The sequence below is a fragment of the Naumovozyma dairenensis genome, chromosome 1 (assembly GCF_000227115.2).
Source record: "Naumovozyma dairenensis CBS 421 chromosome 1, complete genome".
NCBI lineage: Eukaryota > Fungi > Ascomycota > Saccharomycetes > Saccharomycetales > Saccharomycetaceae > Naumovozyma > Naumovozyma dairenensis.
Genome location: NC_016479.1, coordinates 18,789 through 35,399, shown reverse-complemented (window position 1 = coordinate 35,399; position 16,611 = coordinate 18,789). Strand labels below are relative to the sequence as shown.

The 16,611-nt window shown below is 33.3% G+C and overlaps 8 protein-coding genes across 8 annotated transcripts; 2 read left to right on the top strand and 6 right to left on the bottom strand.

The window, feature by feature from the left end:
- Positions 1-109: 109 nt before the first annotated feature.
- Positions 110-1,687, bottom strand: SPS22 (Sps22p; the record flags this gene model as incomplete). The annotated part of the gene is made up of 1 exon (XM_003667382.1): positions 110-1,687. The coding sequence occupies one exon, from the start codon at positions 1,685-1,687 to the stop codon at positions 110-112; it is 1,578 nt and encodes a 525-aa protein (XP_003667430.1).
- Positions 1,688-2,817: 1,130 nt separating this feature from the next.
- NDAI0A00260 (uncharacterized protein) lies at positions 2,818-3,036 on the bottom strand (the record flags this gene model as incomplete). The annotated part of the gene is made up of 1 exon (XM_003667381.1): positions 2,818-3,036. One exon carries the CDS (start codon positions 3,034-3,036, stop codon positions 2,818-2,820), a length of 219 nt encoding a protein of 72 aa, XP_003667429.1.
- Positions 3,037-4,074: 1,038 nt separating this feature from the next.
- On the top strand, positions 4,075-5,004 carry APA1 (bifunctional AP-4-A phosphorylase/ADP sulfurylase; the record flags this gene model as incomplete). The annotated part of the gene is made up of 1 exon (XM_003667380.1): positions 4,075-5,004. One exon carries the CDS (start codon positions 4,075-4,077, stop codon positions 5,002-5,004), a length of 930 nt encoding a protein of 309 aa, XP_003667428.1.
- Positions 5,005-5,482: 478 nt separating this feature from the next.
- LRE1 (Lre1p) lies at positions 5,483-7,339 on the bottom strand (the record flags this gene model as incomplete). Its single annotated transcript, XM_003667379.1, has 1 exon — positions 5,483-7,339. One exon carries the CDS (start codon positions 7,337-7,339, stop codon positions 5,483-5,485), a length of 1,857 nt encoding a protein of 618 aa, XP_003667427.1.
- Positions 7,340-7,999: 660 nt separating this feature from the next.
- PBN1 (Pbn1p) lies at positions 8,000-9,280 on the top strand (the record flags this gene model as incomplete). Its single annotated transcript, XM_003667378.1, has 1 exon — positions 8,000-9,280. One exon carries the CDS (start codon positions 8,000-8,002, stop codon positions 9,278-9,280), a length of 1,281 nt encoding a protein of 426 aa, XP_003667426.1.
- A 148-nt stretch (positions 9,281-9,428) lies between these two features.
- On the bottom strand, positions 9,429-11,954 carry SPB1 (27S pre-rRNA (guanosine2922-2'-O)-methyltransferase; the record flags this gene model as incomplete). Its single annotated transcript, XM_003667377.1, has 1 exon — positions 9,429-11,954. One exon carries the CDS (start codon positions 11,952-11,954, stop codon positions 9,429-9,431), a length of 2,526 nt encoding a protein of 841 aa, XP_003667425.1.
- A 1,533-nt stretch (positions 11,955-13,487) lies between these two features.
- Positions 13,488-14,447, bottom strand: KAR4 (Kar4p; the record flags this gene model as incomplete). The annotated part of the gene is made up of 1 exon (XM_003667376.1): positions 13,488-14,447. The coding sequence occupies one exon, from the start codon at positions 14,445-14,447 to the stop codon at positions 13,488-13,490; it is 960 nt and encodes a 319-aa protein (XP_003667424.1).
- An 812-nt stretch (positions 14,448-15,259) lies between these two features.
- On the bottom strand, positions 15,260-16,252 carry NDAI0A00200 (uncharacterized protein; the record flags this gene model as incomplete). The annotated part of the gene is made up of 1 exon (XM_003667375.1): positions 15,260-16,252. One exon carries the CDS (start codon positions 16,250-16,252, stop codon positions 15,260-15,262), a length of 993 nt encoding a protein of 330 aa, XP_003667423.1.
- Between the last annotated feature and the right edge of the window lie 359 nt (positions 16,253-16,611).

Sequence of the window (16,611 nt, the reverse complement as noted above, 5' to 3'; positions counted from 1 at the left end):
TATATATATATACATTATCTAATTCAATAAGTTAAAAAGGAATCAAAAATACAGAATAAATCAGGAAAAAAAGCAAATTTTTGAGGGATAGTTTTTTTTGAACTTTTTTTTAGAAAGGAGATAAAGTAACGAAACCCAGACAAACTAAAATAATCAAGTGTATTCTTAATCTAAGTGAGGTTCCGAATTTCGAACCGGAATTTGTTACTTTAACACCTTTTCTTGCTTTTTTTGAATGTTTCTTTCTCTTATTTTTAATAGAAAATGGATTTTCTCCACCTTTAGTACCAACATTTTCCGTATTATCATCAAACTCTTCGCCATTCTCATTATCGTTTCCGGGTATAATTGCCCCATCTTCATCGAGATTAATTGTATTAAATTTTCTCCCTGATGTACATTTAATTTTACCACCTCTGATTATCGAACGACCATTAACAGGAGTCAGCCATTGATTACAATTTAGTGAGTCTGAACTGCTTTTAATAAATGCACTGCCCTTAACTAACTTTAAATTTTCGAATTTTATTTCTTTAAATTTACCTTCAAAATGGATGGCACCTCCTATTAGTTTTAATGAATCCAAAAAATCAATTCTTTCCAGATTTAAGTTATTTTCGATCATTAGTCCACCTTCAATATTGGTAACATTATTAAAATCAACATTTGTCAATTTATTATTGGCAATAATTCCCAGAGTCCCACCTATATATTTTAAAGTTGGTATCTTTAGATCAGTAAAGTAATTCTCAATAAATTCCATCGAACTATCAATATATTCTAAGCTTGGCAACCAAATTGAAGTAGTGTCTCTAATTGTAATATTTTCAACTGTTTTCAAATATGGCATTTCCAATTCTAATTCTTTTGAATTTGCATGAATACTTAATTGCTTAGAAACGACCTTTATGTTGGCCTTAATTGTTTCCAAAAACCTATTATTATTAATATTAAATATTTCAACATCATCTACTTTCGAGAACGAGTCTAGATTAGTTAATGATGTATCTGAGATAATGTATATTTTGTTAACACTTTCTAGATTATTATTCATCTCTAGACTATTTAAAATTGGGATTATTTTCCAATCTAAAGATTTTGCTAAGATCAAATTTGGTATTTCAATATGGACCAATGAAGTTAAACTTTTCAAAACAAAATTTCCATCAATGGTTATTAAATTTGGAGCTTGGAATTGCACTAAATCATTAACATCTTCTATTATCATATCTCCATGAATAATTTTTATATTACCTAAGTCAACTATTGGTCCATTGAAATCAGAGAATTTTAACGATCCTTGTATTTCTTCACATTGTGATTGTAGAGCACTTAAAGCTTGTACATTTCCAATAATATGTTCCTTTTCTCTACAAATTTCTGGTATGACTTCGTTTGTTTTAACCAATGATTTTATCACCCTTTTTTTATCTTTATTTTCTTGTTTTGCATTAAGGTTTTCCTTGAATTCATTCTCTTCATAGTCGAGATCAGCAAAATCTCTTTTATACTTGTGGTTACGGTCGACTGGCACAACGTTATGAGGCGAAGGCTTGAGATTAGTATTAATTTTAACAAATTTCTTATTTACTTCAAATGGTTGTTGATGGTTTATTACAGTAGAAAAAACCAAAGTTGCTGAATAGAACAACGATAAACCAATTATATTGATAATGTACAATCTCATTCTTTCTTTTCCTTTTATTAATTTCAATACTTTCTTTTGTTAAACTGTAAATAGTAGTTTAATATGTTCTGTGTGAGATATTTCAATGAAAGAAAAAAAGAAAAATGAGCTCAAACATCCCTCTCATAGTAAATATCACAAAAAATGAACGTCTATTTATTTATATATATGTATATATCTGATTTGCCCCATCTATTTGTGTCACAAAGATGCCAGTTTTTAGTGTCGTCTAAAAATTCCAGTTCCTTGTCAACCGGAAAATTGGGGCACTCGTGGCGCATATCAACATGAAGATTAGACACAGAAAGATGATTGTCCTCATGATACAACCGAACAAATCGAGTCAGTAAAGTTGAGCGTATAAGGTTAGATTATATTATTCGTCCTGTCATTGTTTACTACATATCACTTGTAGCTGGCTCCTTGGAGGTGTGGCTCCTTTTCTTCCATATAGCTAGTTCACCGCAGATCATGTAGTATTCTAGACCGATACGTATGTCAAGCATTATCTTAGGCGTATCATATACCTTATGGGAACGAGATGTGTTCTTATCAGAAACAAGTTACCTTAAATTGTAGATAAATGGTTTGTACTAAGGCATAAAGGCCAAGTCAAAAGCTCACATCGGTTCTTTTACATTTAATTAGTCCATATATGTAGCTTCGATACCTTTGTTAGTGCTCGAATAGGCCGTTTAAAAGAAATAACGAAAGAACGAGTTATTAATTAAAGTAAGAGAATAAATTATATTATATTATTTTATATTAAAAATTATGTTAGACTAAATCATATCAAATTAGTAGATAAGAAAAAAAGGAAATTAACATAAAAAATAATAATAATAGCAACGAATTGAATACAGTAAAAAAAATATTAAAAGATTATATTATATTTTGTCCTTGAAAAAATCAATATTCTCATTTTATTATTTTGAATGAATAATAACAAAAATTAGTAGTTACATTTTTTTCAGTTTGAATATACCTCGAACCAGTAACTTGATGGTGTCCCATAATATCTATAGCAATAGTGATGATCTGAATCCTTTTTTAGGTTAAATTAAAATTAACAAAAAAAGGTTTTGAATGAATTTTTAGATGTAATTTTTTTCCCTCCAATTATACTAAACTTAGAATAAGAAAGCGACACCAGCAGCAACAGCAGCACCGAAGATACCAGCACTCAAAGTATTAGAGGAAGCAGCACCGGTAGAGATTCTGGTGGTGCTTCCGTTAGAACCGTTAGAACCGTTTGTAGCATTGGTAGCATTGGTAGATTGGTTAGTAGCGTTAGCAGCTTGAACAGCGGCAACAGTAGCGAAAGCGGCAACAATAGTCTTAAATTGCATTTTTAGTGATAAACTTTTTTGTATGTTTGAGTTTGATACTAATATGTAAGAAAAAATAAAGGAAGGGAAGAGAGAATTGTTTTGAGACAGGTTAAGAAAGATGGGAAACAGATAATGAAGGTATTTTGTTTCCAAGATCTTTTTATACTTGGCAGAATTGAGAAATGGAAATGGAAATAAATTATCGAGGCTGGCGTGGTGATTTTCCAAATTGAAAACTTTTTCACCTCGAGGTTCTGCGGACCTCTTCTCGAAGGAACTTGAGGAAAACCCAAATCCCAAAAAGAGTCAGACTCTCCCACGCAGATAGACGGACAAAGAAAAACCTTCGCAACTTTGAAATTGGTTTTTGGTTTTTTTGACGCGTCCGCCACCAATTACCATTTTGGGTCACCGGGGACCGATCCCTTACTTTTATCACACAATGTCCCGGTCATCGGCCACTATTCCCCGATAAGCCTTGGTACCGGGGTTTCTCAGTTTAGTGACTTCAAAGCCACGGCTTATCTCCCAAAATCCAGGCCCGGCAATATCTTTGCTTTTTTTCTCATTTCTCTTTCTGCCAGTTTTGTGCGTTGATTTCTTCGCGAAGCGCGATTAACTCAGCAAAAAGGGAAGGAACAAATGTGGGGAATTTTTGAAAAAGCTTCTAAAAACAACAGCTTCCTTTAGTTTAAAGTTTGTGAAAGGCTGGTCTTGAAGGGGTCTAGACCTTTACTAAAGGGGAAATTAAATTTTCCTTCCCAGTGTCTTGCGCGACGCGCCCGAACGAAAGGGGGAAAACGAAAACAAAATAAATGTAAACAAAGGAACACGAGAACACGAAACTCGACATAAAAGTCGTCCGTCACTTCACGAGACCCGCTAGTAGTGTCTTTCACATTCGGACTTCGTGGCTTTATTTGTTCATTTCTAAGCAAAATTAATATATGTGAATTTATGAGTTGAAAAAAACAACAACATCTGTCTTAGATGTAGTGCTGGTACTATTGAAGAGTCCTCTAAGAACGACTACCTAAGAGTTAATAAAAACTAATAATGTTTCCTGCAAACATATCACAACTAATCAAAGAAAAATATGATCTGGCTTACAATAATGGCCATTTAAAGTTCCTTCAAACTGACTCAAGAACGGTTAATGATTCCAATACTGGAATGCAATATGTAGTGAGTTTTGCTCCAAGTTTATTAAAAAAACCTGAACGTGGAGACACTCCTAAAAATGTAGATCCTTTAGGTAATTCAGAACCGGAATTAACTGTTCTGGAGGACTTATTTCAAGACAAAGAATACAAGTTAGTATTAAATAAATATCCCATCATATCTGAACATTCTTTATTAGTTACTAATGAATTCAAACATCAAACTTCATCGTTAACATCAAAGGAACTATTACAATTTTATGAATTGATCGCTCACTTAGATGAAAATAATGAACAATCTAGACACACTATTTTCTATAATTGTGGGCCAGCAAGTGGATCATCATTAGATCACAAACATTTACAATTAATTAAGTTACCCTCTGATTTGTCACCATTTCAAGATAAGTTACTTTCAAGGGAATATCATTTCTCATCGACTATTAAAAATGAAGAACCATTACAAGATAGAAACATCTCATTTGCTCACTTTGTCTTACCGTTACCGAAGTCCACAAATGAAATTGATGAAACCTTCTTACAGCGCTGTTATAAAATATTGTTACAGAAATTAAAAACTGTCTGTCAGAATGAAACATTCATTAGTCACAATCTCATACTGACAAAGAATTGGATTTGTTTAATTCCACGTTCCAGTACAAAAGCAAGGACTTTGAGGATTGGATTTAATTCAGTGGGTTATTTAGGTATAGTCCTAGTAAAATTTCAAGATGTCTTTGATCAAATTGTTGAGAATCCTCAATTATTAAACAGTGTGCTATTAGAATGCGGTTTTCCTAACACCTTAGGTCAAATACAAATATGACGAACATGTAAATAGAAGCTTACTGTTTACCCAGGCATATAGGCATACTCTTCCACTGAATCCGACTGTATTTAATGTATGTAAACTTAAACGTAGATGTATAGATATATACGGTGGTAAGAATTACATAGATTCACCGCCGGAGACACACTGAACATATAATATAGACTATAGTATGCATTTGAACATATACAATAATCAATGTAAATAGTAATCACCACCAAGACGGCTATAGCCAGCTGTTACAATCGGGTGTGCACACCTTATTTACTTCTAACTTCAGCTAGAAAAGTACCCTAAAATCTAATATGGCATTAAAGTTTTGTTAACATAGTTTAAAGTTTAATTGGTGAAGTTTATACAATAAAGGATATATATAGTAAAAAAGGTATACATTAACTTAAAGAATCTAATATGTACATTATTATATATTGGTTGGAAAAATGACCAACATGTTTTCTACAAGGAAAGGAAAGTACTATTTAGAAAAAAAACTCATAAATGTACTTAATCTTGATTTCCTTTTATTTTTATTCTTTTGATTTTTCGTCTCAAGTGTACTATCACTTACACTTCTTAATTGTTCTTTTGTGACATTGTTGAGCCTGCCTTCCTTTGTGAAATTCCCTTTCGATTTATCATCTTCGATACATCTATTATTTCCACCCAATTCACAATGAGATTTACCATCCTCTTCAAATGAAAATTCGTTTAATCCTTTAACTAGCGTTTTAGAATTTGCATCCATTAACGTTAAATCTACTTTGTCACCGGGTTCTCCCAGGAGAATATCTTTCGACAGCGGATATGCATATGCTGTACCTTTGTCTACACTTATTTCAACATGTCCCTCAATATTGTTGGTAGGATGGAATTGTATGTTATGATTCGTTTGATGCTTACCGACATCACTATCATCGGACACTATACCAATAGTTGTGATCGAGGATGAACATGGAGATGAGTACATTGTGTTTACGGTGTCATTTATGTTTTTTTTATTAGCTGGCGCAGTTGATTTCTGCAGATCTTTTTCATAGGGTATATCATATTCTCTACTTTCAAATTTAAAGGATGAATATATAACATTGCTACCACTACTACCACGCCTTTTTGCTGTCGATGAGCCATATGAAGGATGCAGCCTTTGCGGTGAAAATAATTGATGTTCCTGGTGATGACGGTTTACAGGACTTATTGGACGTCTTTTACTATCTTCACACCTCAAACCCTCGTTCCTCAGGCTTGGCAACGTATCTTTATTAGAAATGGAAAATGGTGTTCCAGGAGTAGATAATTGTTTCGATGGAGTGTAAGCGTATGATCCTGGTGTTTTTGAAATATTGGATGATGTTAGAGACGCAGATGATTTTTTCTCACTTAATGTCTGTGCTTGTACTATGGGAGGCTTACTAATAGGAAATTGATTGGTATAATGGAAATATCTTTCCTTTTGTCTTTGTATCTTTAAAGTATTGAATTTATTATTAATGTTTGTTCGACCATTATTAGTAGTGTTGGCGCTAATATTATTAGCAGTATTATTGCTATCATTGGCTTCGTTACCATTTGTACCATTACTATCATTATCATCACCATTTTGCTCTGTTTTATTATGCGATAATGTTTTTTTCTTCGTCGGCGATTCATTGTAGCTAATCAACGGTGAGTTACGATTACTATTACCATCTTTACCACTTGAGGAACGTAAATTATATGGATTTTTAGGTCGAAGTGGTGATAAAAGTCCTGCTTGTATGTCCTTCCTCGATTCCTTGTTGCCATCATCATCACCTTCATCATCTTTCTCACTGCTATCATCGTCATCCACTTCTTCTTCATCAATTCTTAAATTGGGAGTTGATAATGGTCTCATTGGTAATATGACTTCCAAATCAGCTGGTGCTGACTCTGTTCTACGATGAGACTTGAAAGATCTTGGTCTGGTTTTCAAAGCATCATCTAAATTTATAATTGCATCTGGAACACCTTTAATTGGAGATGAAAATTGTGGTTCTTGACTCACAAAGAACCGAGGACTAGCGGTATTTGTAGTATTTTTCCTAGGTGTGAGGTTCAAGAAGTCTTGTTGTGGTGGCAACAATGTTGCATTATTATCATGTAAATTAATATGTGGATTAAATATATTATTAGGTGCTTCTAGAAATGGTACTTCTAGCTCTTCAGTATGTAACCGTGGTACAGTTTGAGGCTGTTTTAGGAATTCAAAATCGCCTGAAATAGCAAACGATCTTTTATGTCGATGTCCCCTCTTGGATGGAGTTGCTAAATTTGGAGCCATGGGACTTACTTGCAAATGTTGCGAATCTGTCATTCTAAATAAAAGATCTATTATTTTTTCAAGGTTTGTTGTGTTGTATTTTGGTAATTAAAATGAAAGATGGTAAACAGCCTTCTCAAATACAATAGCGAATGGTAGATAGTTGGAATTAATATTAGAGGCTCTCCAGTTGAGATATGTTGGTTCTAATTAGTAATAACGAAACAACTTAATAAGGAATGGATCTGTTTCCAGAGATAGGTGCTATAATTTTTTTTTTATATTTTTAGACTTTCCAATAGAGTATACCAAGGAGAACGTTGTTGGTATAGTCTGGTAAAAAAGTCCTTCACCAAAATTAAGCAAAAGTCTTAGTTTGTTAACTACCTTACCACACGTCGAATACAATAGGCAGAACAAAGCTGTGATTGATGAAGCTCTTCTAGGATATATCGATGGATGAAACCTGTCCTCCGTTTAACGTTCTTCTTTTCCAACTTAAAAATCTTTCTTGCGGCCTTTTGAACGTTTTTCCCTTTCAGGAACACTAAGTACCACATGTTAATGGATTAGGATATACATATATATATATATATATCAACAGAAAGGCAATGAGATATATATTATCAAATTACTTATTGCTATAGAGCTTTGACATTGGGTAGGCTAGTGAAGTCAAAATATACCGCTTTGGCTTATTGCATCCCACAACGTATGCTTAAAGAGAGAGTCGCTGTATTATTCCCAACAGCAGAGGATATTGGGAAATGCTCCACGCACAATGATACTCATGTAGACGTTAAAGCATGTGTTAAAGATGTTGTAGTTCAGAAGAGATGGATACTAGATTACAGTATTGATGAATCTCCACGTGATCCTGACTTGATAAGGAGGATTACGTGGAAGAACGGTATCATACAAAGTCGTAAAAGTACGGTTATTGAACCAGATTTGAATGTTGGCTTTAATGTCTACGATAAATCTGCTAATCCGGCTGCCAACGCAGTTATAACTCCCAAGTTCGATGTAATTCATTCTGACACCTTCGAAATCGATCAATATTTCCCATCAAATGTTGATTTAGCGTTTATAACATGGGATCCCGAAAACTGCCAATACGATATTTCAATCTTTGATTCAGAAGTGCATATCGTAGAGTATTCTATTTTGAAAAACAATACTACCTTGTCGTTTACCAAAGAAAATCATGTCAACTTAGCTGAGATTGGGATTTTTTACGTAGATAGCAGTGATAACGAAGATGTTAACTTAAGCGGGTTAAGGTGCAACTGGTTAGAGGATGCTATTGATAATTCAATAGAAAGCTGTTTGAAAACAACATTGTTTTACAACCCTGCATTTATATATAACGATCCATTTGACCAATCTTCAAACGTATCAATAGAGTTGGCTAAACCAATTGGGATACATCCTAAAATAACGGTAGATTTATCTAGCTGTCCAGCAACAAATGACTGCGAATATTACTTTTATTCTCAATTACCAGTGGAGATATTTGTAGACAAATTCCAGTCCTCACCAGTATTTGTATTTGGACAGGCTGACCTAGAATTACCTGCCTACAAACTTCGAGATGGACCTTGGGGATCGGAGACACTTTTCAAATTAGAACCTGGCCAATTGAATGAAATCACTCTACATTCGAGATACCTGGAACCTACAAATAGTTATATCCAAACTGGCATCGACTTCTATCCGAAGATAGTAAAGGCATGCGATACAATCTCGAATAGAATAGCAAATAACCCATTTTATAGCAAAAGTTTGGGGCCGGAGAGCTATTTTACGGAGAATACTTTATTTTATAACCTAAATTCTACCAAGTTAACAGTCCAAATTGCTAGTGCAAACATCAATGACTATTTCAAAGTAGAATATATGACGTTACTGTGTATAATATTGGCAATGTTCTATCTTATCCAAAAGATCTTCGGATATAATAAACCGTCAACAAAGTCGGTGAAAACTGATTAAATCTGATACGTATTCAACAGCTTATCATTTTTATATTTTTATAATTAATAAATAGACACGCAGAAAAAATTATAATAATGTACAGAATATGAATGATCATAGTGATATATAAATATATCTATAAACTTTTCAGTAGTTTTAGGTATGATTAAGTTCTCTTCTTCTTCTTTTGGTGCTTCTTGGCAATACGTCTCAATGCTCTTTGTTCATTTTTCATAACACCATCAACCATCTTATACTTACCTTTAATACCCTTTGGTCTACCAGATAAAGCTTTGTTCTTCCCCGATGCATACACCAATGTAACACGTGGTTTTTGCTTTTGTTTCTTTGTAACTTTACGCATTAATTTGGCAATTTCTTCAGATTTATCCTTTTCAGATTTATCATTATCGTCGTTAATCAAACCTGCCTTCTTCTTAATCTTTTCTAGACGAGCAACTGCACGCATTCTCTTCCTAGCTTTAGCTTCTGCTACCTTCTTAATTGGACGGGCATTCAATGCTCTCATTTTTTCTTTCAAAGCCATAACAGCTTCCTTGGTAATAGGTCGATTAATCTTGGAATGTTCCTTCTCATCTTCACGGAACCAATCTGGAAGATTTTCTGTATCACGGAAAGCGTATCTATTAAACCCTTCATCAACCAAATCATGCTTTGTTCTTTGACCTAATGCCAATTGATGAGCCAATGTCATTGCTTCTACTGTTGCAATATCGATATCTGCAGAGTGTTTCTCCTTCGCAGTTTGTTTCCTTTCTTCTTCAGAATCATAATCAGAATCGAATGCTTCATCAGTGGTGACATCATTCGCAACAAGTTCGAAATCTGATCCACTATCTTCTTCTTCATCGCTACTATCAGAATCATTTTTTTGAATTTCTTGAATTTTCCTCTTCTTACTAACTTTCGAAAGATCACCAACAGATTCTGAGGAGGTAAAATCATCATTTTTACTAGGTAAATCTGCAGTAACATTATCGAAGATTGGATCATTAAATAATCTACGAGCTTTAGAACTTAATTTACTATCACCAGACGTGCCCTTTATTTTACTAATCAAAGAATTGATGGCATCATCATCATCGTCAGAATCAGAAAGATCTGTATCATTGTCATCATCAATATAATCTTTAGGTTCTTCTGCACCTTCTCCATTTTCCTGGTCTTTCTCTCCAAATCCAGCCCATTCGTCTTCATTATCACCCCCTCTTGCTTGTTTAGCTCTGAAGTTAGCATTCCTTTCAGCTCTTCTAGACTTATAACTTTGATACATGGAATCTAATTCTTTTTCCAAATCATCTGCATCTACCATGTCATCACGTTCCCTTACTAAATTTTCATCGATATGAATTTCATCATCTTTGGTCAATTCCTCATCAGTGAAAAGCATTCTTCTCTTACCTTTAGCCAATTCAGAAAGAATACCAGTCTTTTCAGCAGTTTTCAAATTGAAGAGGGATTCCTTACCAAGATTGGCAGCTTCAATACCAATATCAGTAGGTGTTAGCATGTTCATTTGCATTCTGACCAATTCTTTCTGTTTCGTTTCATTCTTCTTTCTCTTTTCACGTTTTTGAGATAGTTTCTTTTTCTCTTGTAAATCTTGTAATTCTTTTTCAATTTGTTCTTCTTCAGTCAACGGAGTGACTTCAATTTCTGGCTTTTCATTTTCCTTATCTATTCCCAATAAATCTCTAGCAGCTTTTCTCCATTTAAGTATCATTTTGAAATCTTTCTTACCTAAGACTTTCAGATCTTCAATACAGAGTAGGAATTCCTTTGTTGTTTGTTTCATTTTCCTCAAGATATTCCATTCATGGTCTTCTTTGTTTATTGTGAATTTATTAGTTTCACCAAGCATGGTGATAGGATCTTCTGTCTTAACAAATTCAATAATATCTTTTTCATGATAAAGTAAGTTGTCACCTTCTTCATAACCTTGTCTCTTTCTAACTTTCTTTTCTGGATTGTAGATCTTGGATTCCATATTTTGTGGACCATCAGGTAATTCTTCAAAAACGTCTTTTGGATCTAATAATCTTGGATCCAATTTCTTTGGAGCTTTGAAACCCTTACAAACGACGAAAATTTCTGCAGATACATTTCTTGAAGCCGGTGGTTTAGTAGCTTCAACTTTGTCAAATAATTGTTGGAAAACCCAAATTAATTTATTATAATCTTTAGATCTGAAGATTTTTGTAACGAAAGTACCACCGACAACTAGGTTTTCGGCAGCCAATTTTAAGGCTTGCAAAGTCAATTGCGATTGAGTGAAGGCATCTTGCACCCAACCTAAACCAACATTAGGGGCACCATCATGTAGAACGGTGTCAGCTTTCCATGTTTTCATATAACCTCTTAGCTTGGATCGACAATCTTCAGTAGTAATATCACTTTGGAAAGTAATACAATTTGTCATTGGTTTCATTGGTACGATATCAACACCAATGATAAGAGAATTTACAGGACATAATTTTGAAGCGACTTGACACCATGAACCAGGTGCAGCACAAAGATCAATGACAACTTTGGATTTTTCTAAGAAATGGCCAAACTTTTCATTGATTTGAATAATCTTAAAAGAAGAACGAGCACGGTAACCTTTTTCTTTCGCAAGGTAATAGTACCTATCCAAACGACCTTTACTATTTTTCTTCTGTGTCTTACCCATGATTAGGTTAGTGTATTTCTTGGTCTTCCTTCCTTCCTCTGCTCTACTTTCTTACCCACAATCAAAGGATTTATATAATACACTTTTAATCAACGTTATATAAAATTTTCGATGCTCATCTCATCGCTTTCATTTTCGACAGGAAGAAAATTTTTCAAAAATCTGTGGCACGTGCCGGGATACATTTGACAGAACTACTGGAAGGTTAGAAAAAAAGGTGATAATATACTTTTCCGGAGGTTTGGACTTACATCAAAGTACAAGTCAGCCAACTTTTCTTGGCATTTAGATGAATAGAGCTATATCAAGGTTGCGATGTAGTTACATTTTAGTAAAGTTTTTTTTAGGTACATGTAGACTATCGGTTTCCTATTTTATGTGGATGTTCTGTATTTACAACTAAAAGTGTTTATTGTCGTCTTTTTAAAAGTTAAACAGTTATATATAAGATCACTTTTTATTGAATCTTGCTCGGATGAGTGTCCCTTTCTGAATATAATATAATAAGCATGCATTTTGAGAGTCTGGCCTGTCTACTGTCCTTTTTTAATTTATCTCTATTTGATCATTTTCATTCTTTAATTAAATAGTAAATAACAAATATCAAAAATAAACAAAAATTAAGTCAGAAAGAGTTTCCAACAATAGTCAACAACAATTGTAAACAAACGAGAAAGAAAGTAAACATTCTCCATAGAATGATTGTTTATGTTACGTAAATTTGGTTCTTTTCTGCCTTTATTTGATCTCGCGGCTTGAGAAAACCATGTAATTACCTATTCGGGTAATTACATGATTTCTTTCCATATACGGCCAGCAGACGAAAAACTTTCTCTGAGAAGCTGTTTTGTTTCGCTTTTGTTTGTTTATTTACTTTTGGCTTACTCCAGTTCAATCTAAGAGCCTATTATTTCTCTATATGCCGTAGGGATTCCTTCGATTTCTCCAGTCTCTCACTGTACGGACCTGATCGATACTGTTATAGCCTTAGATATATTTCGAACTGTTTATAATTGGTTAAGTAAACAATTGGGAAGCACATAACGTTGAAACAACCTTCTGTTTACCCAAATGATATTTACTTTTCGAATATCACCGATACTTCTGTGGTGTCTCAGCAATCATGTACGTAGTTTAGCCAATTCCTTCACTGGTCTTTACCAACTTATTTTCTTTTGCTACGACCTATCGAAATGTCAATATTTACTTTTTATACCGGAACCTAAACCTGATGTACTTGTTTCCATTTTACAAAGGCTTGACTGTGGTCACCTTCTTCATTTTCTATGAATAATAAAACATTATGTACAATACAATGGCTTATAGCTAAGTAGTATACTTACATTCACATGTTTAAAAGATAAGGTATATTAGTTGTTTAATATTAAGGATAAGTTAATGCCCAGCACTATTTCCTTTTCTTTTTTTAGATGAAGAATAAAAAATTCTTTTGATGCTATCTTATAGATATATGCTATGCTTCAAATTATGCAGAAATAATAGATTGCTCGACTGAAATATTACAATGTACTATCAGGAAGCCTTTTGTATTGGACTCTTTGGTCTTAATGTCTCAATTTCGTTCTTTAATGGGATATTACAACCTAACCTAGATATTTCCTTCTTATATTTAGCTGGATCGAAATTATTGAGCATTACATCTGGGCTCATAATAACCCAACCAGGTCTTAACCTTACTGGAGTTTCCCAGCCCGTTCTTGCAGGGATAATATGTAATCTTCTTGTTGCTGTTGAAAAGTTCTCAGCAACCCTATAAAGATGTGATGGAACTGCTCCATTACGAGTCTTCTCTGTTTCAATATTCAAATCAGTATCGACATTACAATGGATCAAATGACCATCTGTTGATCTTCTAACAGTCCCCGTGATACACATCCAACAATGCCATTGCATTTTTGCAAGTAAAGTGTCATCATCTTGATCTAAACCGGGATAAAATGGTGAATTTTTATCGATAGGAACAAAGACCAATTCTTCACTTCTTCTAAATTTTTTTGCCCAAAGTTCATTATTTAATAATTTCGTCAATTCATTGATCTTTTTAGCACTTGCCCAGATAAACAGAAACCCTGGCTTAGATACTAGTCTATCTAAGGGTAATTGAGTTAATAATGGATATATGAATTGATTATCCGTTAAACAACCAATCATTACGACATCAAAGTTTAAGTTATCTTTTTGAATCCAACTATTGAGCTTGGGAACCATAGAATCTATTTCAACTTTACATCCAAAAGGTGTTGTAGCGTAATGTGATATTTGTTTATCTTTCTCTTCAAACAATTTCTGTAATTTGGGATATCCTTCTACTGGATTTTCAATATTTGTTACATGTTTTTGGGGCATCGAACCCGTATGGATATAGTTATTTGAATAATCATTAGTATGGAATCCTGTACTCGGTTTAAAATTAACATGTTTTGATTTGTGTTCTGACTCTTTTGACGTTGTGTATGATTCCATTGGTGTCATTTTCTGATTTGTTTCTTCCTTTTGTTATCTAGTTTTGTTGCTAGTTGCTAGTTACTGTCTTAATGTCTTAAGTTATGAGGGCAAAAATAAGAATAATAAGGTAAATGCAACAAAGATAAATAGTCTACTACTTTATATAAAGTATATTCCAAGGACTATTGCTTTTTTTCTTTCTGGTTCATTTGTTAGAGAAGCTCCTTCTATAAAACAGATTTCGAGCTATTGTTCCATACTGAAACATCCTCGCAAGCCAAAATTTAGCGTTTACGCGTCAGTGTCACGTTTATAATAAAAATGTTCACGTACGCATGCACTACGGTAGAATGCAAAACGATCCCGATGGGTTAACAGCAATGTGACAACAACTTATACACAGAAGTATATACTTACCTTTTAAGGGAATTATAGTTACAGAGCGCAAGTTTTCATGAAATAATTCTAGTTTTTTGAATGGTCAAAATTCCGAATTGAGACTAGTAGAGTTTATTGTGTATAAGGTGCCTGGACTACAGCTTCCTGTCAGGATAGTAACTTCCGAAACAGTTTTTGGTAATTATGAAACAATCTGATGAAAAAGATTTTAATAAATTTGAATGTATTATAATGCAAAATGTTTATCCTTAAAAAAGTATATATGAATGACTATTTACTACTCTGATCAGTGTCAGAGTCTATGCGATAATATTATTATTAGTTCCTCCTGTTTAAATAAAAATGTCCCGTATCCGTAGATAATAACTGAAAAGAAAACCAGCGGATAAATGAATGAATGTATGTATGAATGATCGAGTGGATATGAAGCTGAAGTAATATCATTCTCTATAGAACCTACCTTCTTCCAGTTCCATTATAGCGTTCTCTATGATTTCATCATCATCATCATCTTCCATGACTTCAACGGCGCTATATTTAATCATGTCCCACCGTCTCCAAAATGCAATACAATCTGAAAGATCAATAGAATCATAAACTTGCTCTAAATCATCTTTGGCTTTTAGTAATCTTGATTTCAAAGATTGTAAATTTATTGAATCTGGTAATCTAGAGACAGTGCGATGATCTCCACCGGAATCTGTTTCATATTCTGTTAAATTTGTAGCTTCTGATTTATATCCACTTGTTTCTTTGTCTTCATCTTCATCGTCACTTTCAGAAAGATCTGATTCTTCCTGATCTGAAAGATTTAGTGGTTTATAAGATTGATGATGATTATGGTGATCAAATTCGTTCTCATTTGATTCAACTTGATCAATATCTTTGCTTAAATTTGGTAAATTTAAGCAAATTTCCTCTGAATGTTTGGAATTAGTATTCATGGAACTATAAACTTTAGCTTCAGCATTGGATGTTGTATCACAATAACGAGCCCAAACTTCATCAATTGCTTGAACAATATAATCGAAACAATGTTCTCTTGCAATTTTATCTTGTGTAGAAATAATACTTTTTTTAGTCCCATTTGAAAATGAAGTCGTTCTTGAAATAGATTTCCCTTTGGTGTTATTATTAGCATCATATTGATATTGATAATCCTTTGAAGGATCAAAGTGAGAAACATGATCAAACGCTCCAGTTTCCATTGAACTAACCATATCTAATAAGATGTCACGATCTGAATCCAAATGTTTTGATATGGCAGGATTGTAATAGTTATAAGAGTCAACATCCTCATTATCATCACAGTGTATTATTTGTTGATGGTTTTTGATATTAGTTAAACTGGAAAAATTTCTTCTTTTAAATTGATTTTCTTCATTATAATCGGATATTAATGTTGAATGGGAACGTTTTCTTGAAAATGTCATACTGACGTTTATTTAGAAGCTCAAAAAGCAACAACAAAAGACAACAACAATGAAAGTTTCGAATAAGAAAAATTATCCTAAATTATTATTACTACGCAATGCAATATGAAATTATTATTGTAAAGATAATAATAATAATAATAATAATTGAAGCAACCTCTGAGTTATTCAATAACGAGTTTTAATATATTATAATACTCTTCGTCAGTAAAGGAATAATCTTATTATTATAGTTGAACTATTGTTAGTAACCCTAATAATGATAACTTTGAGAGGTTAGGTCTTTAAAGATATCCCGTGAAATAAAGTACCACAAACCGTTTCGAATCTTGAAAGAAGAAGAAAGTACACAAAGTGAA